A 26,489-nucleotide genomic window follows, 5' to 3' on the forward strand; every position below is an offset into this window, starting at 1 on the left:
ATCGCAAATAAGTTACGATTGATATCAACTCTTTGTAGGACGGGGCCCTGGAGTATTTTTTATAGGATGGAGCTTAGGTCTGAGAAAAAATTATATTTAAAAATCTATTAAATATATTTAGAAGTTTAAATAACAAAATATGAGTTGTACATTCATGCAGCCCTGCGCATCAACAGGAATCAACTTATATTTGGATGACGTCAGATCTTTCAAGAACAATCGTACAATGGAAATTTTGTTTCATGCCAACCAAACCCCCTCAAAAAATGCCTGCAATCTTTAATAGCACAAAAAGGAGGACTTAAGAAATTTCTCCCACCTTTTCTTTCAACGTCATTGAATTTGTCATTCTAACTGTCGGACAATGGGGTCATCATTGAGAGAAAGTTCCTCTTTAATTTGGGTTAGAGCTCGCAGGCACACTTGAAGCTATTAGCATCTCACACTTACATTGAGGCAAAAAAGTGCCTTTTAGCAGTCGTCCTGTTTATGAAAATGTCTTCTTCCATCACGGCAGCGATCTATCATCTTCACCATCGACTGATTATCAATTCCTTTTCTTTAAAATGGAAATGATGTTAGCAGATGGGCAAGAGACTTCAGGCTGAAAGGCCTATAATTGATAATTTATTGGTAGAGATTCATTTTTAATTTGCATCTTAATAATGGGTGCAGAGCTGAGAGAGCTGCCTTGCACATGGTTTCGTGAAGCAATTTGGCCAGGGATAATTCATGTGAAGTGCTGTAGTGTGTTGCGCGGGGGACATGGTGGGTGTGTGTTCGGATAGTGCGGGTGTATATGTGAGAGTGTGTGTGTGTGTGGGAAAGTGGGTCAGGGTGCATACGTGTAGTGTGCATGCTGCATCTACTAGGCCTGTCAACCTACATCATGGAGCACTGCCGTACGAACAAACGCTCGTGGCTCGGTGATGTATTCATTCATATGCGGTGGAGAGATCTGTATAGTAGAGATGTGTAGTACGCCTACAGTATATGGCACCAGTATGATTTGTGTGTGTATTACCTAGGTACAGGAATCTGCAGCAATGAGAGATGGGGTTGTACAGTGTATAAGAGTGCATGGATGTGATAGTGTGTATTATGGTTGTGTGTGTGTGGGTGTGTGAGTTGAGATGTGTGTGTGTGTGTATGTGGGTTGAGATATGTGTGTGTTTATATGGACAGCACGTGGGTTGAATAGAGAGTGGTTTAAACAGAGACAAAAGAAAGCAAATAATCTTAACATTTGTGACGAAAAAATGGAAGAAAATTAAACAAGAAATTATGAACAGTTATACAGGTACCTTCTAAACACTTGTAGAATTCCCAGTTTTCCTGGGAAATCTGGGTTTCTTTTTTTCCACTTTTTGGGGGGAAAATTCTGGGAGTTTGAGAAGATCAATTAAATCAGGGAAAACAACAAAGAAAACCACGGGCCCCACAGAAGTAGTAAACTTCTTATTATTTTTCTCATGTTCAGAGAACATATCCAATTATCCACAGTATTGTTTCAAACTAGACATTTGGAAACACAATGAAGGGAAAAAATGTTGAAATAAATAGCCCCCCCCCCCAAAAAAAAGGGATTTTCATGAAATAGTGGGAACCCTGATTGGTTGAGCCTTCACCAAAGAAAACATTTCCACATACACCCCTGTATGTCTTATCTAAAATTTGTAGTAAAGAAGAAAAAAAAAAACACTCAATGTAAAAATTCTTTCTCTGTCTTTTACAAGAAATTGTAAGCAATCCAATTAATGTTTATTTTTCAGTGTATTTCAAAAGATTTCTATTTTGAATTATAAGATTTGTCAGTTACTTCCTTTTTCACCAAGGGCCCTTCACAGCTGCTTGCCAGTGTCACAACAGACTGGGAGAGAGCTTTTTCTTTCTTTCTTTTATTCATGAAACCAGGGAGACAAGGATTCCCATCTGCCGCTCGTTCTTTCAAAGACGATACATCATTCCGCAGTAATCTTTATTGATAAGGCTGGGGCATAGCGAAGATTGCTTTGAATTTGCTAAAGAAAATTTATCGAGATACTGAAGGGCTGGAGGCTTTTGATGTGATAGCTTTCATAATTCCCTCCCATCCACAAACTTGTACATACAGTTGTATATGTACATTTACAGTATGCAAATGAGCAAAGAAAAAAACTGCAGTGACGTGTGTGTGTGTATTGGGTTTTTACAGACGTGTATCAATCAGATATGATTATTTACGTCTGGGACCGACCTTTAAACGTCACCATCCGAAAGACGTGACTCAGTTTCGAACCTGCGTCCTCGGCTGAATCAGTTTGTAACTTCCACTCTTTAGCTGGATTACAGGCGCACGCCACAACGCCACAACATGCATACTGTACATGTACTTTGAGCTAGTGAAAATGCATAAAGATTATGGTTGAAGCTTTAACATTATTGGTTTGGAAGACGGAAAACAAAATAATTATTTGGATTTAATGATTTCAGTTTCATTGCATCATAATTATTGTAAAGATTATTTAAATGATTAATATTATAATCTTCATTCCATAATAAAACACTGTGAAAATATTTTCCAGTAATTGTTTTTAATAAGAGAAAAACAAAATTATGAGCTTTTTCATTCTTGTTAAGTTAGTGTGGAAGAGAATTCTGAAACAGCTGAATATTTTGGACCAAACATTCATGCCACATGTGTTTGCAGTCCCATAAAGCCTTTTTGTTGGTTAAGTACATCTCATATTCATTTTTTTTAATTTATTTTGATCAATCCAAACTTCACAGTATCCATCAAAATCCTCCTTAATTAATATGTACATGTATATGAAATTTACAAGGTGCCAAATCCACTTGACATCAAATGCTTAAGGTGCACTTTTGAAACCCAAACCAAAAATCACAAAAAAGCATCTGCGTTATAAACAAAGAAACAGAAGTAAGGTAGAGCACACCAAAAGGACAGTTAATTATATGTTTTTATACATGTATTATAATTTAACTGATACATTTTCAGATTTTCTTTTAAACACTTCAACTGATCGGCTACATATATTACAAAGAATATTGCTTCCATTGAGTTTCTCTCATCATAATACTGGGACCAGGACTTCTCTTTATCTTCATTACCCCATTGACTACTGAATTGTCATATTCCCCATAGGTTTAGTATAGGAACCACATGGCTCCAGTAGGCAAGGGGTTAAAGTAATTCAGGCCACGTACATTTATATACGGTGTATATGTTGTGGTCATTCCTTTGAGTGGGCGTATAGTATGGTCCATCATATGCCTTGTAGGTGTGTAAGCTAAATCATTATGAATGACAAATTGAATGAAGAGAAGGTCACATTAGTGCGCCCTCAGGGTTAGACTGGCCACTGCATATTTTTAGGCCTGTCCTCATCAGCTCAAGATTGCAAAATAGCCCGCTATTTTTGATTTGGGAAATAATCCCGAAGTTGCAAATCGCGTCTTCATCAGCTCAAGTCTTGACCTCGAAGCTTGAAACTCAAGCTTGAGAAATTAGCTCAAGATATTTTGCTCACCGTTCGCGCATAGTGCGAGTCTTCGGGCTGGTGAAGAAGCACCAGAAAAATAGCGGGATATTTTGCAAACTGGCCCAAGATATCTCAGGTTGATTATCTCGACCTACAATGTAATATCCCACTAATTGCAACTTCGGGCTGATGAGGACGCAAATGAACTGGATAATTTGCGATCGGGATATTTCAAATAGCGGGATATTTGGCAATCTCAAGCTGATGAGGACAGGCCTAACGATCCACTCTTGTAAGTAAAATAGCCTTCATGTTGCTCATAAAGATTTACATGTAGGGCTCTCGGCTATGCTGGAATTCACTTTATTCCATTCAAGGAAAATCACTCAAACCATTAAAGAAGAAAAGCAGGCAATTTCCTTTGCTTCTAACTCATTTTTGAACTGCATGTGGGGATGAAAGGGGTGTGGCACCAAGTCAAGTTCAAAACTCTTTCACAAAAAGGAATTACCTGTACATGTACTTGAAAATAAAACTATTTTTATTAGGACTTTCAAATTTCAAGTTTATAAGGAAATTACTTGTAAGTGTACTTTAATATGCAAATCTATCACCATTTTGCATCCAGTGTACAGATATATAAATTTTCCTCATTGATATCCAGCTTGCTTTATTGGCTATACAATATATATTTACATGATGTACAGGTTGTACATGTACATTTACATGTATGTCTAAAACTAATTTTGTCAACTTTCTTCTCACATTCTTTTGTATTTTGTCTAAATCTGTGAATTTCTCTCTTTTTCCCGTTCAATTCCTGAAGTGTCCCTTTATTAGAAAGTGAGGTGTAGATCACACAATAGAGCAAGGAAGAAAATGAATTTGCCCTCCTTCAATTTCATTACTACTAAAATGTCTATCCAGGGCCTAGCCTTTAGCATTGTACAATGTAGGAGCGTTCCAACTGCCAAGTACTGTACATCTTGTTGATAGAATATAAGGGTCTTGGGTACAAGTGCACAACCCTGCTTTCACTGATTGTGTTTCAAAGGCGAGGAAAAATGACTTGCCCTCGCTCAACTTCATTACTACTAAAATGTCAATCTAAGGCCTAGCATGTACATGTAGGATCATAGGAGCATTCCAACTGCCAAGTGTTGTACTTAATGTGCATGTTGATAGAACATGGGTGTTGTGCACAACCCCTTTTTGCATTGATTCTGTACACTGCACAGCACTCTCAAGGTTTAACAATGTCAGTGACTTCACATCTTCAGTAGATCAATGCACTACATGTTAATTCCTAATCATGTAATGATCTAGCATGAATTGTGAACAATGCCCCTCAAATTGGATGTGGCATGCATTTCATGGTACATGTAGTACCCCACTCCATGGTAATTGTATGCCTCAGTGATAATGATGATGATGGCCCACTGCACTTTTATGGCGTCCTTTATCTGTTTCAAACATTCAGCACATAAATTTACACGATGTTGCAAAACGATTGTTCTTTTGAAATGATCCCTTACAACAGCTGCAGCGCAAAATACAGACAATGTTGATCTCTTCCCTCAAGGGCATTCTAACAACCTTTGATGGTTCACAAGACAAATGGTTCATGAGACCGATGACATTATTGGTCTTAAATGCCTTCTAGACACTTTTCAGAGGGGTAACCTGATCAAAATCCCTTAAAATTGACAGCCTTTTTACTTGTCAGATTTTCTTTTTGTAACTGTGTATCTAAAAATAAATAGTATTACAAGAACCTGCTTGCTCCCCCCTCCCCCCCCCCCCCCCCCACAGAAGGCCCTAACAGGTGTTTATTGTCAGTGGTAGTAATGGCCTTCTTGCTGGTAGCACATGTACCTGTATTTAAAGGTCTCAAGTACTGTAGCTTGTGAGTCAACGTTAGCTAACCACATATTGGTATTAAAAGGTCAAGGTGATATTACACATCAGTGACAGGTAGCAAAATCAACATGTGGGTGAGAGGGTTATTAACCAAATTTTGTTGGCCAGGAATTCATCGGAATTCTAAATCGCTTTACATGTACATGTAGATGACTTGTTTTCTCATCGTTAAAAAGGCTGTACTGTAAAATGTACTTGTACATGTACATTTCTCCCTTTCAGGATAGGATTTATATTTAGGGCTAAATTAAATCATATATATATATATATATATATATATATATATTTTTTTTTTTTTTTTTTAATTGGTGACAATGATATATTTCTTTATTACTCCATTAAAAAATGCAACTTTTGATATCTGAAAATAATATACTTGGGTAAGAATGATGTTGAAAAGATAAAAAATTGACAATTTTGATAAAAACACTGCTTTTGATTCTAGCTCAATGTTTTGGCAATTTAAAGATTGTAAAATAGAGCACATGTCCGTGGGTTTGGTTAATAAAGTCAATTGAATAAATACAAGCTCTTTCATTTTTATTCAAGAAGATTCAGTCATTTGAATGGTCTCTTATTCTATATTTTTTGCATTTATTTTCATTAAAATTTGTTGTGGGAAAGATTCATTGATAGTAGCCGTAAAATAATTGTAGGGTGTTTTTGTACAGTTAAAATGTTGTTACCCTAAAAAGGCCTAAATAGAAATACTCTAATTACAGCCTGCCTCCTGAATTCAAAAGGTCATTTGTTATTTAGCTCGTCGAGATCATGCGCAATAATATTGAATGTTTCCCCAAAGCCTCATCCTCCTTTATTATGGAGAGAAACTGCCAGACTACTTAGCGAAATGAGGAAAATACTGTATAGGCCCGTCTTCATCAGCTCAAGACTGGGTTAGGGTTAATACCCAGCAATTTGAACTATCCAGTTAATTTGCGTCTTCATCAGCCCGAAGTTGCAATTAGCGAGATATTTGGTCAAGATAATCATTTCAAGATATCCCGCTATTTGTCTGGTGCGTCTTTACCAGCCCAAAGACTTGCACTATGCGCAAATGCTGAACAAAATATCTTGAGCTAATTTCTCGAGCTCGAGTTTCAAGTTTCAACGTCAAATCTTGAGCTGATGAAGATTGCGATTTTTGTAACTTCGGGATTATTTCCCAAATCAGAAATAACGGGCTATTTGGCAATCTCGAGCTGATGAGGACAGGCGTAATTAGAGGCGGGCACCCATGAACTAATACCTCTAAATCTCCTCTGATACGCTAAGGAGTTGGCAGGGCTTACTAGACATGCAGAGGCAGAGTGAAGTTAGCCTCTTTAATATCGGATAGATCAATTTGAGGATTCTATAGGGATTTCAGGAAATGATCCACTGGTAAATTAGGAACATGTGCTTGGATTATGAACCTAAACCCAGGCTCATCAGTTAGAGCATGTTTTACCAGGAGGGATTATGTATGTTAATTCCCATGCAGCACGCTTAGTTTTGAGAAAGTTTGTGTAAATGGTGAATTGTTATCAATGTTTAGTCATTTGAAGTTGTGATGAAGTTTAAGCCAGTGAATTATTCACAAAATAGTGAAAAATTGCTGGAAACCTCATACCTGATTAAGAAAAGTGTGCACATGTTTATTGTGTAGTTATGGTCTAGCTGTAGATGTACATTCAGATTTAATAACAGAAAGTTGCTTTCATAGTCCTTTTCCATTCGTTGATAATTTGCTGCACAAGGCCTTCTTCTGTTGTGTCTGTAAATGTATAATTCAAAGCATTCATAAAGTGTTGGTAGAGCTATGATGGTGACACAACATTTGCTCCTGCGACAATTGCTCCGGGCTTTATTTCGTCTAAGATGTAGGGTTAGGGTTAGGGTTTCAATAGGGTTTTATGTTAGGTTTAGGGTTAGGTTTAGGGTAGGGTATAGTGTTGAATCCAGGGTTGAAGTAAGCCATTCGATTAGTGTATGAAATTTACAGCGGAGCAATTGTCGCCGGAGCAAATGTCATGGAATCGCTATGATACATACCAAGTATGATCTGTTTATTGAACTCATAATTTGCTACAAGTTGAAAACCTGGGTTCTCACATTGTAGCTAAAGTAAACTTAGTCCTCCATTTTTTGTTGTTCTTTTATTCAACCAGAGTAGGTAAAGAGTTATATTCTGTGTAGCATTGCAATGTGAAAGCATTACAAATCAAATCTATTAGGAAAGTTGTATTATCATAATTGAAGAAGGAAAAAAACAAAAACAGGAGGATTCATAACAGAGACTTGTTCCTAAAGAATTTTTGACCGTGTTCTAAGAAACGCAATTTTATGCAATCTGTATTAAAGCAGGTCAAGGATGTGTCTGTCTCATCAACAAGCAGCTGAGCTCGTCTTGGAATGGATGCGTTTCCAAGATTTGGGAGGTGGGCTATGTCGTAGTCGTATACGATTGAGGAGATTTAGATGTGCGCTGTGCTATGGAGATCCATGGTACAATGTGTCTTATCTACTGTATGGGGGAGAATATCGTTGAGTGTATCAGAGAGAGAATGTGAAAGAAAAATATGAGAGTGTGTGAGAGAGAGAGAGAGAGAGAGAGAGAGAAAGAGAGAGAGAAGGCATGACAGAAAAGATGAAAGAAAGCAATAGACGGAGAGATCTTGAATAAAGTGACAGGGAGAGAGAGAGAGAGAGAGATAGCGTGAATAAGAAACGGGAAGGAAGGGGGAGGGTGTGAGAGAAAGATGTAGAGTGATTGAGACCTATTACAGATCTACAATGTACATGTTCATTTGCATATTGTGTTGTGCTTCTGATCTTGTCTCCAAATTTGTGCTTGTCAGAGCTTTGATTATACTTGCTTTCTCACATTGATTATGTCACTAAACCTATCAATTGACAGATTATTGATGATAATGATCTTCATATCAAATCCAATTTCTTCCACCATCGGATTACTGTCAGATTGTAGTGTGGTTGGCTTTACTTATAATGTAATCTCTATGCAGTGGGAGTGATAATAATTACCAACAACTTGAAACCCATGCACATGTGCAGCCATAGAATACATGCAGTTAGTGCAAGTTACAATGTACATCTGCATGTACAGTTATCTACTGTAGATATCGACTTATTGAGGTGGAGACAAAAGGGGGAGAAGGTAGATTTAGGGAAGTAGAGATGAAGAGAAAGGGAGAGAAAGAGATAGAGATAGAAAGAATGAGGGAGAGAGAGATTTTGGTAGAGGTTGTGAGATACATGTAGATGGATAGAAACAAACAGAGAAAAAGAAAGGAGGTTTTGCTTTGGAAAAATTGAAATAAAGAAAAAGGAAGGATGGGAGAGATTTGCAGAGAGGTAGAGTTACAACAGAGAGAGAGAGAGAGAAAGAGAGAGAGAGAGAGCGAAAGAGAGAGAGAGAGAGAGGGGAGAGAGTGACAGAGAGAGAGGGAGAGAGAAAAAAGAGACAGAGAGAAGAAGGATGGGGAAAATTGCTTGTACAGTGTGGGGAGGGTGAGTCACCCACACCCACGCACAGTGAATATTACAGGGCTTGAGATGGTTTATGGTTTGTCAACACTTGTGGAATATAATTGATTGATACTGTGTAGATGAGGGAAATGAGAAACAGGATAGAGTACAAAGTACAATTACAAAAAAAAGAAAAAAAGAGAGTGATAGAGAGACTGATTGAGAAAGAAAGATGGGAAGGGGAGGAAACCAAGAAATAGAGAGAGAAAGAAAAAGAGAGAGATGGCAGGAGAAATATATGTTATTTAATGTCACTTTTAAGACAGAGAGAGAAAGAGAAAAGGGGAGGGGAGTGAGACATGATAGTGTGAAAAAAAGAGAGTGAAAGAGAGAGATAGAAGGAGTGTGTGTGTGTGTGTGTGTGTGTGTGTGAGAGAGATGTAGAGGCTGATAAAGAAAGATGAAGAGATAGCAAGAGAGAGAACAACAAAATGGATGTGAGGGAGAGAAAGAGTGTCCAGAATTTACACCAACTGCATATATGCACACATACCAAAAAGAAAGAAATATATAGTAGAAGAAAAAATGAAAGGCAGATCTCATCGTGGTATTGACAGTGCTCTGTTGAGCCGCTGTTGAATCTTTCCTGAAACCCAATACCACTCAGCCAAATATGAATGCAACCACCGCGTAGTAATTCATCGCGAGGCAGTGTTGCCCCATGCATAAATTTCTGTGTATGTGTTTGTGTGTGCCTACACCAGGCCCTCAGCATGTGTACATACATGTAAGCAGCATGCAACGGCCATCGGACAAAGAGTGCTTTTGTAGGACAGCAATCTCCCCGTGAATACCCCCCTCCCCCTCTCCTTGGATTCCTCTGCCTCAAACAAGTTGTAAATTTATGCTGACTGATAACAAAAAGTGTCAGGTTACGAGCAAGTACTTGTATTCCGTTTGGCATTTTGATAAATGTTGAGTGCATAGAATTCAAGCTCTAGGAAATTGATCGATGAAACATCAGCTACTAAGTTATTGAATTCAAGTATACATGTACATTAGTAAAATGCTATGGCCTGAAGATACACATTTGGTATTATATTATTATTATTATCATCATTATAGTAGTAGTAGTAGTAGTAGTAGTAGTAGTAGTACATGTAGTAGTAGCAGTAGTAGTAGTAGTAGAAGTAGTAGTAATAGTAGTAGTAGTAGTAGTAGTAATAGTAGTAGTAGTAGTAGTAGTAGTAGTAGTCATAGTAGTAGTAGTAGTAGTAGTAGTAGTAGTAGCAGTAGTAGTAGTTATTCATTTTGGAAATACAAAAGCAAAAGAAAGAAAACAGTGAACACAAAATAACAGTAGATTATGAAGAAAATTGAGTTTTGGGATTATGAAGGAAGCGTGAATTTCTTCTTGGAATTCTGTAGGGGTTTGTGAATTGTAAATTTGACACATCATAAAACAATATTTTTTCACTTCAAACTACAGAGGAGAAAAAAGATAATGCAATTATGATTCAAAATGTTCATCATATGTACAGTATATTTGAGTAATTATAATTGTAACATAAGAGTTGAAAGAAATTTTTATGAGATAAGGCTTTATGAACTCTGTTCTTTCATTTGAGATTCATTATAAGCAATACATGTATATTACAATTGATGCAACACAATTTTGCCATTTATGTACAAGTAGTACGCTTCTAGCTACATGTGTAATAATTGTATCACAGAGATACTGTACACTGTAGGTACACGTAGGTCTACAGTTCTATACATAGCATAACAAAATTCATGCACAAATATTTACAATATTTAATTCAACTATTGGAAAAAACGGTTTTGTGGGAATTTGGGAATTCATATGAAAAGAGATATTGAAGCTCGTATGCTGGAGGAAATTGTTGGATTCAGTTGCCAATTGGGTCGTTTAAGGGTACTAATCTGTACAAACAATTAAAATATTTAACTAAAATGTTGGAAAAAACGGTTTTGTGGGAATTTTGGAATTCATAAGAAAGAGATATCGAAGCTTGTATGCTGGAGGAGATTGTTGAATTCAGTTGCTAATTTAGATTCATAGATTCATGGTCAATAGAGCGTGTGACCACAACCCAAGCGTACAGCTTAGCCATCAACATGAAGCGGAGAATTTGGAAATGAGCTTCAGAATTTAATGGTCCTGTAATTATGCTCATGTGACCGCAGGATAGGGTGGGATACGAATCGGGGATATTGGAAGCAAATTTTAAATTTCAGTGACGCCTAGTCCATGATGTTGACTCATTTTCTGATTATTGTCTCTTTTTTTGGTAATTAACTTTAGTATTCCTGTAATTTCTTGATTGTATCAGAATCAGGGAGGTCTCTCTTGTGTTGCCATTATAAGCAGACACAGTATTTTTGTGCACTTTAAATATCAAAAATCATTATTATTACTTTCAGTCTTTGAGGCTTCAATTTCATCAATATTCAATATTTGTATAACCTCATTATAAAGCATACAATTGTATTCCTGTATTCTCTTGATTGTATTGTGTTCCTTGTTTGCCATTATAAGCAGATTTGTATGCACTTCACAAATCGAAAATTATTATTATTACTTTCAGCTTTTGAGGCTTCAATTTCTTGTTAATAACCTAATTACGAATCATAGAAGAAGAAGAAACCTGATTCGAAATGGTATTCTTAATTCTCTATACATGTACATGTACATGTAGTTTTACATGTATAGACACACAGACTGATCCAGGATTTTGTAATAGAGGGAGGTGCACAATTCTGAAAAATATCAAACAAGCAAAAAGGGGCACATTTTTTTAAGGTTACATATGTGTAGGGTATACCATTTGAGATTTTAAGGGGATACATGTAGGCTGTTTGAGCTCCTTCCCAGTGTATCTGTACCTACTCATATGTCATATATTTCAATTGCACTGTAGTGCATTTTTTTCATACTTGTATTTTATACAAAAATGTTACTCCCTTCATTATACCTCAGCGCTTATTGATTAAATGAATTTTATGTCACAAATGTTTGTGGCAGGATACATACTGTGTCGATGGCACATTATATGTAATAATGCTGTGTTAATTCTATCAAAATGCCTAACATCATGAAGCACTTTCTGCGCATCAGTTTGAAAGCCGTGCTAGCTCTCTCAGCTTGTGCATAATTGATTTATAAAATGCTCCTTTCGGAATAGATTTCCTCACCACATAAAATACATTACAGTGTACATTAGTGCACTCTGAGAATATAAATCCCTTCCCATCCCGATTATAATGAAAGTGCATCAGATACCCCTGATGCTGCTGAGCTGCTGATGATGATGATGAAAATTATTGGTTTGCCCTTATACTAAATATTGATAAACATAAGGTATTGATATTGATTGTACAATTTAAGCAGAAATCAACATACTGAAGTTTGCAGAATATTATTTGTACTTTACTTGGAGCCTAAACCAGGCTCTTACTCTTTCCCCAAGTGCATTTGTTTGTTATCTTTCCATCTTGCAATAATCATGTTTATATTACTCACCCATGAAGACCTTTAAATATGATTTGAAATTCTTCCTATATTGCATTGGGAGTTTTCTAACATTTTGCCTACAGTAAATTACCTTGTGTTTCTTGAAATAGAAGTTCTCTAGACGGTGATGACGCCTATGATATTCGTTATCATTGTTTCATCTTCATCATTTTAATCATCATCATCATTACCATTATCACTACCATTGAACCAACACCACCTGCACCACCACCATCATCATCATCATCATCATCATCATCATCATATCATATCTTCATTATAAATGCATTGTTATCAACGCCAATATCATCATCGACATCATCATCTTCTTCATCATCATCCTCCTCCTCATCATCACCATCACCACGTACCTCCATCAACACCACCATCATCATCATCACCATTTGTGCTGCTGATGTAAAAATTATGTACATGTATTGTTAAGTATTTTGACCTCGGATCTCCCTTGTGTTTCTTCTCACATGTCACTCTGACAATCACCGAGACTTGCCCATCTCATAGATCAACATCATTAAGAGCTAAACTAGAAAAGAGTGGTGCAAGCAAGCTCCCTCCCTCCCTCCCCTCCGTGCCTTCATTCGTGAACGCCACAGTTAGCCCATTAGCCACTACAGGTGCCCAAATACATTCAATTACACGTGCCTGTTGTGGCAGTGCAGCCCCTTGCATTACTCATGCTGCGCACATTTTGGCCTATCCAATCAATGCATAGTCTTCACGCTACAGACCACTTTCCCTCAATATTTTTCTTGTAATTTTTTTTTATGTGAAGGATGGATTTTATTGACATTCAAGATAACATGTAATGTATATCAAACAACTGTAGCATAAAGATTGAGACTGATATCAGTGGCAGTTCTGAATCTTTTTTTTTAAGGGGGTGGTTGCTCATTTAAAGCAATAACAAAATTAATTCATCATTTGATTTAAATTACTCACAAAAAAGATGAAATCAGATTTTTTTTAAATATTGAAAAGTTGCTCATCAATCTTGAAATTGGACGCTTTGTTTCCTGTGAGCTTCTTCTTCAATAACACAGTCATAATGTTAAAAATGTTCTCCAACACCGGATAGATGAGGAATATTATGCATATGCAGTAGCTTCACCATACATATAATCAAATTTACTGTAATTTTATAAGGAATAGCCATGCACATGTACCATCAATAGTCAATATCTTGAGCTGATTTAGACTTCATATCTATTCTGATGGTAAATCACAAAGTCATAATTATTTTTGATAATACACCCTGTATCTACATGTACATGTATCAGCCTTTCTAGTCAACTGCTTCAAGAGCCATAATCGCAGGTCTGTGGCGAACATAATTTTGTAGCCTACAAATAATACATGTACCTTGCGATTCATTGAAGTTGATGCACTTTTATCCATTCCTGATAACTGTCAAGATGACTGATTTGGGAGACTAGCTTAACTTGCCAGAGGCATCAATAGACACAGTGAAGCTTGGAGCTACACTTGATCATGCATGCATGCATTCATTGCAGTCTTAAAGGTGGACATCACATCACCATTGTAATAAATGACTGCCAATTTGAGGAGGATATGTTAATAGAGATCCATCTTCATGCATGTTCCTCTGTGACCTTTAGAATACAATTTGTATATGTGTATGGTAGTTCTGAAGATCACAATCAAATTGTGATCTCAATGGGCCTGTCCTCATCATCTCGAGATTGCCAAATAGCCCGCCATTTTGCTTAGCGTTCGTGCATAGTGCAAGTCTTTGGGCTGGTGAAGATGCACCGGACAAATAGTGGGATATTTTCCATACTAGCCCACAATAGCTTGGGATGATTATCACACCAAATATCCCGCTAATTGCAACTTTGGGCTGATGAAGACGCAAATTAACTGGATAATTTGCGATCGGGATGGTTCAAATAGCGGGATATTTGGCAATCTAGAGCTGATGAGGTCAGGCCTACTGTAATATCTTCTGAAAAGGACTTTTTCTCCTCTCTCTCTGTCTCTTTTCTCTAGCTTGATGGAAACACATGTATCTTTAGTAATTCTTGTCCTAAATATTGGTGCGTAGAACAATAGAAGATTTATCCTCAGTTTGGAGTCAGAAGGGCGTTATGTCATATATTTTAACCCATTGCCTACTGGAACCGGGTGTTCCCTGTATAAAGCCTATGGGGATTAGAGAATTCAGTAATCAACAGGTTAATACAGAGTTAACTCCCTTCTGGCTCTGAACTGACGATATAGATGTAGATGTAGATGTTTATGTATGGTATCCCATTTCAATGACTGTTGTTGTCAGAAAGCATGATGTTAAAAATTTAGAATGAACTATATTAAAACCCTTTTTGCAAGTAAATTTTTATTTGGGATATCTTTATTTTAAAGGCTGTCTGTACATGTACTAGTTCAGCCAGAAGGGATTAGACCACTCAGCGAGGTTACTGACAGGTAGCTATCTCATCAACTCAGCTCTCAATTAACATTAAAAACAGAAGATTGTGGGGGACTAGCTGACAGGCACTGATTGGGGAAGTTTTCGATATAGAGGGAGCAAGTAGTACAGTGGGGTTAAGAAAATGTATTTATAATTTCATTCAAAAACAACTTCATTTAAATACATATGTTTTCACCAATCCTGTAATTGTCCTTATATATCCATACTGATAAATAATTCATAACTATCTTGAGTAGATGTGGAAGAACTGTACACTCTAATGTATTCCTTGCCACAGGTGCAGTCAGATGTTTTATGTACAAGTATTCATCATGTGTATTCACTTGTTTCCTGCTTAATAGTTCATTCCACACACAATAAAGCCCCCCCCCCCAAAAAAAAAAAGCCTGTGATATACATTTTGTTTAAATAGCTTCTAAAGTGATACAAATCATTTGTTTTGTCATACCTTGCATCAGTATACTCGCATAGCACAATATATGTGAATAAATAGGCTTTGCCAGCTATAATTAGCATGGCAGCCATCTTGGAAAATATAGCTAAAAATTGCAAGACAGTAAATAGTATAAATGCCCTGTAAAAGTCCGGACGAGAAACATGTTATTTTTGTTATTTGGCCTTATTATTACACAATTGCTTAGTGAAAAAGAAATGTGTGTTTAATTCCAAAGGTCAGGGAGGTAGTGAGAGATACATGTGTACAATTAGAATGGAACCATATCTCTGTAGTAACTCTCAGTTCTGCTCTGTCCTTCTCTGTACTAACTGTTAGCAAGATGAATGGTAATGCACCAGTCTGTGCCACCCACTCTTTATAGGGGCTTGATGAGGAATGGATTAATTATCCAGGTTAATTAGATCGGGTACAGATAGTAAGAGTGGAATGGTTGTGTGAGTAAGAGAGAGAGAGAGAGAGAGAGAGAGGAGAGAGAGAATGAGAGAGAGAGGTGATGAGGAAGAGGAGGGAGAGAGAGATGGGAGATGAGTGAGAAAGATAAAAGGAAAAGAGGTGAGAAGAAGAGAAGGAGATAGAAAGGGCGAGAGGGAGTGAGAGCATTATGGTAGAAACTGGAAGCCGGGAAGTAAAAAACAAAAGACCAAGTAAAAAAGGACGATGCCTTTTTACAGACAAACATACATGTATGCTTTCATAAAACAAGCATTCATTATATAGGTTAATTAGATTGGGTACAGATAGTTGAGAGTATGATTGTTGTAAAAGGGAGGTAGTGTCTCTCTCTCTCTCTCTCTCTCCCTCTCTCTTTCTCTTCCTCTCCCTCTCTCTCTCTCACACACACACACACCCTTACATACACACACGCAGGTAAAGCATTATTATGGCATGGTGTATTTTACATTGAACATTGGTGAAATACATATATTTGAATCATATTGCCACAACTACCACAAATCCACTTTAATTCGCTCAACAGGAAATTGAACCGCTGACGATTATTAACTTTGTTAATGGAATGAAAGAGTGAAATTGGGATGAATTCTTATATCATAAAAGGATTTCCGTGAATAACTGTAATTATCTGTTGAGTGCCACATAGACACTCAGTCATATCATCATGATAACACTAGATCCCACGCCCTTCTTGCTCTTCAAATTCCAATTAAAATGATTTTATTTAATTTCTCATGCAAAACATAATACAATGAATAATTATATTACAAATGATATACAATGAAACGACAACTAACTAGAAGCAGAGCCTGTTGAAGTGTTAGTTCCTCAGATGCTGTTTTACAATATAACATGAACAAAGTATGCTTAGAAAATCAATAAATAGAAAAAATATGTAGCTAAGAAATTATAGATTTCGGGGGGAAATCATTTATGTTCTCTTATTGAATTTTTTATTTTTAATTGATTGTATTGAGGCTTCATCATAGTGATTTTCAGGGTTGAATATTTATTTATTTATTATTATTTATATATTTTACCAGAGTTCTGTTACAGATTCTTTTCATGGACCGTTCTATCTGTATTTTTTCACAGTATCTAGGGCCCCATGCTTGCTTCTTTTTTTTTTAGATTTAATTTCCTGGAACAAAGCATGAAATGATAACATACATACACGTAGACAACGATAACATACAAAAATGATGATAATAACAAAAGAATAAAACAAAACAAAGCAACAACAACAACTAATGTCTGGAGATCCGAGATTGTTCAAAAGAAATATCAATTTCAGTTTAAGGGCTTTCCTCATCTGTTGTTTAAGTTAGCCCTCCCCCCCCCCCCCCCAAAAAAAAAGGAATAAAAAAGGGGGAAAAAAGAATGAAACAGCTTTATACAGAGAATTGCATACTCATTGTAAGCACTTTATTTTGAGCTGATAACTATAACATGTGATAGCATGCTATTCATTTGAGTAGTGGGTATCTAGAGCACCTTGCAGGCATACATATAGTATGTACAGTTGTCGATCTTTTAAAAGCCTTTTATAGGCTCTATGGGACCACTGCAGGAAGCCTGTGCATTGTGTGGAACCCTACATGAGTCACTTGCATTCATGAACTTGTGGGAAAAGGCAGACATAATTTGATATGTCCAACAGGCTTTTGATAATAATATTTTTGCTCATATAGCGCTTTATACGTCAGGAATATCCGAGTTTCTAAGCGCTTTACATTACTACCCCTGTCATCGGATTCTGGCTTGCCCGCACACAATGTATGCATTTTCTCCACTCCCTGGGGAGCATTCCAACAAGAGCTATTAGGCTCAAATTGCTAAGCATACCCCATTGGCTTTTGCATCCTACTGGGTACCCATTTAACACCTGGGTGGAGAGTGGCTAATGTAGATCAATGCTTTTGCAGATGCTTGCATGCTCCTGATTCTCCTTTGGTCTCCTTTGGTCTCCTGCAGGCTCGTGTGAGCGTGTGTGGGCTCTTGTGGTCCTGAAATAAAATGTACATGCCCCTTTGTCTGATGCAGGGATTGTCTGAAAATCCTCCTCCAATCTGGGCCAGCCCCAGAAAGAGATGCTTGGCAAGTTATTACCAGGGGGTGTTTCACAAAGATTCTAAGTCGAACTTAACTCTAAGTTGGACTTAAAAGTTATGGAGAGCCATTTGTAGCCTTAAAATAAAATATGTTTGAAAGTGAAAATTCAAGTATTTTTGACGTTTTATAAATTCCACATCAAGAACATGAAATCTCCTTGATAATAGAAAATATGAAAGATTTGAATCAACATTTTATACCTTTTAAAACAACTTTAACAAAATATTCTCATAGATCTATGCTAACGGTTTTCCATTATTGTTAAGTCCAACTTAGAGATAAGTTCAACTTAGGATCTTTGTGAAACACCCCCCTGGGCCTTGTATGTACCTGCCTACTTTAGAACATGGATAATTGCAATCAATGTGAAAAAGCTGTCCTCATGATCGAATGGAGCCAATCATTTTCATGTGAAACTTGCCGATGCTTGCATGCTTCTGTTTTTCCTTCAGTCTCCTGCAGACTCGTGTTGGCTCTCATGGGTTCCTGCTGGCCTGAATAGAATTTAGTGACCCTTTTATCCGACACAATTTTTTTCCAAAAAGACCAGCCACACTCACAAAGGTGCATGGCGAGTTGTGACCTGGGCCCAGTTTCATCAAACTTGTTATCAATAACAAGTATACAATAACTGTTAAAAGCAACTAAGATTGTGGCGTTTGATTGGCTGAGAGCAGATTTGTCATAGATATTTAGCATTTGTTATTCATAACAAGTTTTATGAAACAGGGCCCAGGGCTTTGCATGAAACATGGATGATTGCAATCAATGTGAAAAAGCTGCCCTAATGAATGCAGCCAATCGTTTTAACACGGGTCAATTAATTTCATTGATGTGTTGCTTTGACATTTAAGGAAAAGACCGTGGTTATTCATTTACATGGGCCCAGAGAAAGGAGGAATATCATAAGAAATATATACACGTAGGGCAGGGGGAAAAGAATGAGGGGGTGTGAGATAAAAAAGGAAGAGACAGAGAGACAGACAATTATAGAAAAGAAATATAAGATGAAAAATGTTAGGAAAATAACAGATCTTACTTGAGTGTGTTCATTTCTGATATTTTAAGACATTTAGTTGGAACAATAAACAGAAAACTATCCTTGTTGCACTTTAGAAGAAGAAAATGGAATCAAAATCCTGGAATACAAAGATAACAGTACTTGTATTTTTTTGGTGAAATTAAATATTCAGTGAATGAGTGGTACCCGTCACCTGGTTTTTGAAAAGGTAAAACCAAAGACCCAAGAGATTTTTGATCAACCAGATAAGAAAAATATTGTTTTGGTATTTCATGTAGATAAGTTTGATTATTTTTTTTTTTCATTTGTGTTTGGGCAACTGTATTGTATTTCAAAGAATGAACTTGTGAATTGCATCCATAATTTTTAAAAAGATCTGTGGAGACACAATTATTGTGTTACATGTAGCCTCATGTACTGTATGTCATAAGTGTATCTGTGATTGCATTTTTGTTGATTAATTTTGCCTATTTCTCAGTAAATTTCTTAACACATGTTTGTTATTAAGGAAACATCAATGGCATTGGATGTACAGGGTGTATGCACTTAAAACTGCAATTAATAAAACAGAGAAAATAATAAAAATTTACCCTCTTGTTCCAGAACTTCTACTTTAATGATTTACAGTATGAAACTTCTGTTAATCTGTCAACATTATTGAAAAAGACAGGCACACATGCACATGTACTTAAATTTCTGGCTTTACAGAACTCCCCCCCCCCCCTTCCTTTCCAAAATTGTGATTTTTGAAACTCTCTCTCTCTCTCTCTCTCTCGCTCTTGAAAACTTGGTGATAAGAAAGAGGAGGAGAAACTAATTAATCTCCTAACACTCTTGAATGAACCAACAGCTACATGTAGGTAATAAGATTGAACCGGATATTCTATGATTACAAATTGTCTAGACATGCACCATACAGTACCCTCATTTGTTGAAAAAGGGTGTGTTTACACTGCGCCAAATAGTAGTCATAATGTACACATACATGTCTGGTGGAGCATCAGAACTTCTATACCAAATTTGTTGAAATTTTGCCTGTTAAAGCCCCACTGCGCTACTTATAGCTACTTGCGCCCTCTATATTGTATAGCAAACAATGCCTAATCAGTGCTTGTTGGTCCCCCATGATCCCCTTTTTCTTATGTTAATTGAGAGCTGAGTTGATGAGATAACCACCTGTCAGTGACCATGCTGGGTGGTCTAATCCCTCCTGGCCAAACTTGTGCAGACAGGCTTAAGCATTGATTATAATTTATGCAAATTCATTCTAAATATTAATAAAATACTTCTTCTACCTCATTTTGAAACCAATTAAGTACAGAAAAAAAAACTTGTTACAACAGTTTGCTTTAGCTAGAAGCTGGATGAGTACATTAATTCATATCCTTTTTTCAATACAACCTGTATGTAGCACTTTAGTCACATCATATAGATTGGTACGAGATATATGCACTGTACATGTATCTTCATGGTTGCAAGTAGAAGCGCTAGGACATGCTGTTTTACTGTATACGGCTGTGTTAAAAGGCCTAAGTCGCTACCCTGAGTTGCTGATTAGGAGATTACCCCGCCTGCCGAAGGATATCATATTTTATAACATTATATTCTGTAGCATATTACTGGATTGGATCTGGTATTAAGAGCCTGTTCACACTAGAAAATCTATTCAAAACTCGTATAATGAAACGTTTGATCAGGAATTATGGTTTAGCCAAAGGTAGTTTACCTCTATCCAAAATGTTTGTAATAGAACGTTTTATCAAGAATTATCATATAGCAAAAGGTAATTTACAGGCACAATGTAATAGAATGTCTGAACTGAGAGACTTTTAGTAGCAGACTGCACGGTCTACTACTCACCATAGTGTCTTTTTGATGTTTTGTTAAACAACGTTCAGACTAAAAACTTAATACTTACTAAATCGTTTAGCTACTTGTATACAGGTTTTGTAGGTTCATGTAAACAGAGAATTTGGTTGTCTGAACAGTGCCCGTGGGTAATATTCATAGGGCTGCATGCAATATCAGATTTGGAAAACCCACAAAGATTAATCTCTGATCAAACCACAATCTACAAAGATTAATTTCCCATAAAGATTAATTAGCTAACACGTTCACAAAGATTAATCTCTGGTTAAACCATGATCTCCTGGTGTACAGTGTTCTTAATGAATTGGCAAGCCTGTCATATCCATAAGTGTATATGTATCAAAATTCCAATTATTAAACTTGTGGTACTCTCTTACTGGCAATAATAATGATAATATTCTGCTTTTATACAAAGTGTAGCACGCAATACATCGATACAACTACCATATGTGTCTATTAAAGCGCTTTACAGATATATTATTACAATGCAGAGAATTAAGTCCAAATGAACTTTTAGAGAAGTCATATTTAATCGGGATTACTTCATTTAAAATTGAGAGCACTCCAAAATTACATGTTTATCAAAATCTACTCTAAAGTTGTGGTAACAGTTACTCTTTAATGGCGATTACATTTTCTCTTTTTTCCTTCTGTTTTGTCTTTCTTTGAGTGGATTTTTATTATAATATGAAACAATCTGTAATACAACTCCTTAGAAGGTGTCAACAGATTAAGCGTAGTTACCTAGAAGATAAATTTCATTATTAAAGTGTGTTTTTTCATTTTGCCATTGTAGATGGGTACATTAATCATTTTATTGCATTTTCAAGTGATCAATTTAAAATCATTTTATTGCATTTTCGTGTGAGCAATTGATTTAGGTTTTCTCAGCTCATCGTGTATTCTTGGCTTGTATTGAATGTCCTGAAAATTCATGAACTTGTGATAATGGTGATAATATTGTTGTTTTATAAAGAAAATAGGTACGCTATGCAATTATGCCGTGAAACTCTCCAGGGAAGGAGAGAGAGAGAGAGAGAGAGAGAGAGATAAAGAGAGAGAGAGAGAGAGAAGGAGAGAGCTTTTACATAATTTCTAAATTTCAGTGAAAATATAAGCTTCATAAATACAAGTTAATTACTTTTTAAAGAAAACTTCATTACGTCGATAAAGTATTACCTAGGAGCGTTTCAGCTCACTTTATATCCTCAGGAAAAACTGTTTTGTAAATCTCACAAGGATTACATTTTTAATGATACAGCTTTGTTGCTTGTCATTTAGAATCAGTAGTTATAAGAGCTGCTGAATTTCTTTATATTTTCAAAATGGTCATATTTTTAATCTAATTTTTTTGTTCTTTTCTATTTTTCTTCTGCTTGTCCCATCTACATCGCCCCTCTCTCTCTCTCTCTCTCTCTCTCTCTCTTTCTCTCCATCACTCTCTATCCATCACTCTCTCTCTCTCCGGCCCTCCCTTTTGCCCTCTGTCAATCGATCCCTCCATCTCTCTCTCCCTTCAATCCTCATTCTATCAATTCATCCCCCCCCTGTCTCCTCTCCTTCCCTCCCTCCTTTTCTTTTTCTCACCCCTGCTTCCTTCCTTCCTTATTTCCCTCCTCTCCTCCTGCCTTCCTTTCTTCCATCCCTCCTTACTCTCCTGTACCCTTTCATGTCCTCTCTCTCTCTTTCCCTCCCTCCTCCCTCCTCCCTCCTCCCTCTCCCTCCCTTCATCCATCTCCCTCTTTCCCTCCATCCATCTCCCTCCAATCTATCCTTTCCTCTCTCCTCTGTTCTTCCCTTCTCTCTATCATTGACAGGTGGAGCGTGAGATAGCAATAATGAAGTTGATTGAGCATCCACATGTCCTGGGGCTATATGATGTCTATGAAAACAGGAAATATCTGTGAGTATACCAGTTGCCATGGAAACATCGGCTTTTCATTACAAAGTGGTCGTAGACTTGGTTGTGCAGTGATACTACCTGCACTTTCAATTCCTAGAGTTTAACAAAAAATTCTCTTTTGAAAATTCATGTACAGGCATATAACTTACTTCTTTGTATTAAATGAATCAAGATTTCCAAAGTATGGTGTGGTTCAATCTTTTGAGAACGGAAAGGGTATCATTCTACTTTGAGAACGTATTGGAACGTTTTTCATTTGCTGATCACCATATATGAAAGAGTTAAAGATATAGACCGGTAGTGGTAAAATTGCAGTTCAAGGGTTTTGGGTGCAAAATATCCATTCAATACTGTTTAAATATTGCCTTCAGAGATGAAAAGATGGCAATTCTTCAACCTAAATTTGCCAAAAAAGCCGAAATATATGCCCAAATTTTCAATGTTAAAGTGCATTTGCGATATCTATCCAGGCGGGATCAATACCGGTATGATAATTTACCAAATATATCAATTGGTAGGCGGTTTCCCCGCAAAATTTGTATCATCACGTATGAGTCAAAACATATTCTTTCACATGATTGGTAATAAGAGCTTCCATTTCATTTTTTGAGAGGGGGGGCATTTTCAAAACTGGTCTTTACCTTTAAGTCCGAATGAGATAGACAATGAACTCGACAATTCTCATTCATTATCCTACTGTGACTTACCTTTATGATAATAATAATTTAGATCTTGTTTTTCTCCTTCATTACTGCAATCATTCTGTATTACAGTGTTCCTCCCTCCCCCCCTCACCTCCCCCTCTCTCCCTCTTCCCCCACGTACCCTATCCCTTCTCACATTAATGTTTTCTCTACTTGCTCTTTCTGCTACCAGGTATTTAATCTTGGAGCACGTTGCCGGTGGAGAGCTGTTTGATTACCTGGTGAAGAAAGGTCGATTAACTCCCAGAGAAGCGAGACGATTCTTCAGGCAGATTATCTCGGCCATTGACTTTTGTCATAGTTACTCAATATGGTAAGAAACTATTTACACTTTAATATCCATCTCTCTACTCCAGACTGTGGGAAATTGATAAGAAGCTCCTAAAATCATAAAGCAAGAGGAGCATGCGTCACAAAGAAGAGGTCAACTGACGTCAAAGCTTGCCAATCATCACTGCACTGAAAAATTGTATATCCCCGTCCAGTTATAAGATTTTTGTACGATAAGATGTTCACACTATAACATGACCCTGGTCCTTTTATTGACAACTTGTTCAAAACAATGTTTTGAATGTGTTACGCTATACAATGTTTCATTAACACAAGGCAAAAATTAAGTGGATCCTTGTAGTATAAACAAGGGATTTTTTGTAAGTGTGAATGCCCCTACAGGCTACAAACCCAGTAGCAATAGGCAATCAGCATTACCGTCATTAATTTCTGCTCCACAATGCGATAACCCTGCCCAGTTATACGATTTTTGTACGATAAGACGTTCACACTAAACATGACCCTGGTTGTGGATTAGTTTTTGTTCAAAACAATGCTCGAAAGTAAATTACGCTATACAACGATTCATTATATGTTTCTTTATATACCGTTCAGACAAGGCAGAAATTAAGTATTAATGACTTCTTGTCATATGAACACATGGTTAGATTTTTATAAGTGTGAATGCCCCTACAGGCTGCATACCCTATAGCGATAGGCAATCAGCATTACCGTCATTAATTTCTGCACCACAATGCGAGCAACCATTGACTAATATGCAGGGGAAACGGATACAGTGACCCCCGAGGCAAAATGTTCCATTAGAGCAAGATATGCTTTGAGTGAGGAACAACTTTTACAGAATATCATGAAATTGAGGTGGCAATTTCTGATAGCTTTTTGATAAAAGCTTTTATGCATTGTTCACACATGGTAAACTGCCTCTAAAACATTGCTGGAGGAAACAAGTTGAGATACATTGTTAAAGCATGTGCGGTAATAGTAATTATGAAATGGGGTCATGAATGTAGCCAATGATAATAATAATATTCCGCTTGTATAGTGCTTTAATAATACAATGGGTGGTATTCTCATAAGTTAAGCCGGGACTAAGTCCAGACTAAACAAGAATTTTAGTTCACACTTCTATGGAATGCTAGGTTTCACCTTCCTCCTTCATTATTCATGATAAAGATAATCTACCAAAGACTTTGTTGAAATTCAGTTCATACTCATATTATCTTTTTCATCCCATTTCATTGCAAAATTAATTTTTTGGACACTTTTCATTGAAGGATTAAAATAATCTGTACAGGGTAAATTAGTTTGCAACAGGCACTCCATAAAAGTATGAACTAACTAAGTATGCGCTAACTTAGTACGCGCTACCGGAATACCACCCAATGTCTCTAGGGCGCTTTATACTATTACCCCGGTCATTGGATTCAGTGCTTGCCCGCACACAATGTGTGCACAATCTCCACTAGTTTTTACCACATGCATGGGGAGTGCATTTTGGTGATGTAACAACCATCAATTTTTCTTCTTTATACTCATATTGTAGACCCATCTTATAAAACAAATGATACATGTTTTTAGCTCGTGCATTAGCTTGGTTAAAGATATAGAACAGTTCTGGTCATGCGATTGCATTGTTTAAGAAACGTTGTGGAATCGATCAAAAAAGGTTGGTCATCTAGCATATGTGTACTGCAAGGTTCTAGAATCATCAAAATGATAAGAAATTTGGCCCGGTCTTGGTAAAGTTACAAGCACTGTACACAGAAAGATGTATATGGGAATACCCTATATCTATCCAGTCCTGATAGATATAATAATTTACCAAATATATCAATTAGTAGGCGGTTTTCTATCATCACATATTAGTCAAAACATATTCTTTCACATGATTGGTAATAAGAGCTTCCATTTCATTTTTTTGAGAGGGGGGGGGGGCGTTTCCAAAACTGGTCTTTACCTTTAAGTCAGAATGAGACGGACAATGAACTCGATAAGTCTTGTTCATTATCCTACGTTGACTTACAGTAACCTGTGTGCAGTGCATATCACTTATGCACTCGCAAACATGCATTGTTTGTATATCATAATTATCAACTTATGTAGCATGTCTTTTGTCTCTTTCCATCTCTATGCACTTTACATAATGAAAATCCACTATGATTATAACTATATCACATTAAATTAAATGACATTTCATTACAATTAAGTACAATAAATTACATTGCAAATTGCGTTGTAAATGGGCTACACATCTTCCTGTAACATACAGATAGCTAAGTACACTGAGGGGCCTTTGTGGCGTGATTGTTTATTTCACTCATCTGCTCTTCTTTCACTTTTGAAATGGATTTATTTTGGCATGGCATATTTTTTGAGGTGGTCATCTGACTTATTTGTCACGAGGCTTTCCCATTTAATTTGTGATTTGGATACATGTGATTGAGACAAGGAGATAATTAATTAACAATAATTATTTTCAGTGTTACTTTAGAGCAGTATTTGCATTATAATGGCCGATTATCGATTGTAAATCATAGCAAATAGGTCTGTCTTCACAAAGATCTAGGCCTAATGTAAAGCAAGAATGAGGGTTAAGTCTATTTCTCCACCCAACTCTCGGACTTTGATTGTCTTGTAAAATTTCAGGAAGGATTTTCTTTACTCAGAATGGTAAAGAAATGGCCGTAAACATTCATAGCAAGAGAATAGTCAAGCCACAGGTCTTTCAATAGTAAATAGGAGAAGGAGATATGACCTTGCATTTAAATAAGCTGTATCAGAACTTTAGGGATAAGTTGATATTG

The 26,489-nt window shown here is 36.7% G+C and overlaps 1 protein-coding gene across 3 annotated transcripts in view; it reads left to right on the forward strand.

Annotated features, from left to right (window-relative positions):
- LOC100891696 (serine/threonine-protein kinase BRSK2) overlaps nucleotides 1-26,489 on the forward strand; it is a 57,531-nt gene that overhangs the window by 11,677 nt on the left and 19,365 nt on the right. For all 3 annotated transcript variants that reach the window (XM_003724609.3, XM_011668695.2, XM_011668702.2), the window contains exons 3-4: nucleotides 22,605-22,690; nucleotides 23,567-23,707. In XM_003724609.3, the coding sequence (XP_003724657.1) occupies nucleotides 22,605-22,690; nucleotides 23,567-23,707 (227 nt within the window). The remainder of the gene's footprint in view (nucleotides 1-22,604; nucleotides 22,691-23,566; nucleotides 23,708-26,489) is intronic.

The sequence above is a fragment of the Strongylocentrotus purpuratus genome, unplaced genomic scaffold (genome assembly GCF_000002235.5).
Source record: "Strongylocentrotus purpuratus isolate Spur 01 unplaced genomic scaffold, Spur_5.0 spur5_scaffold_18, whole genome shotgun sequence".
In the NCBI taxonomy this organism is placed as follows: domain Eukaryota; kingdom Metazoa; phylum Echinodermata; class Echinoidea; order Camarodonta; family Strongylocentrotidae; genus Strongylocentrotus; species Strongylocentrotus purpuratus.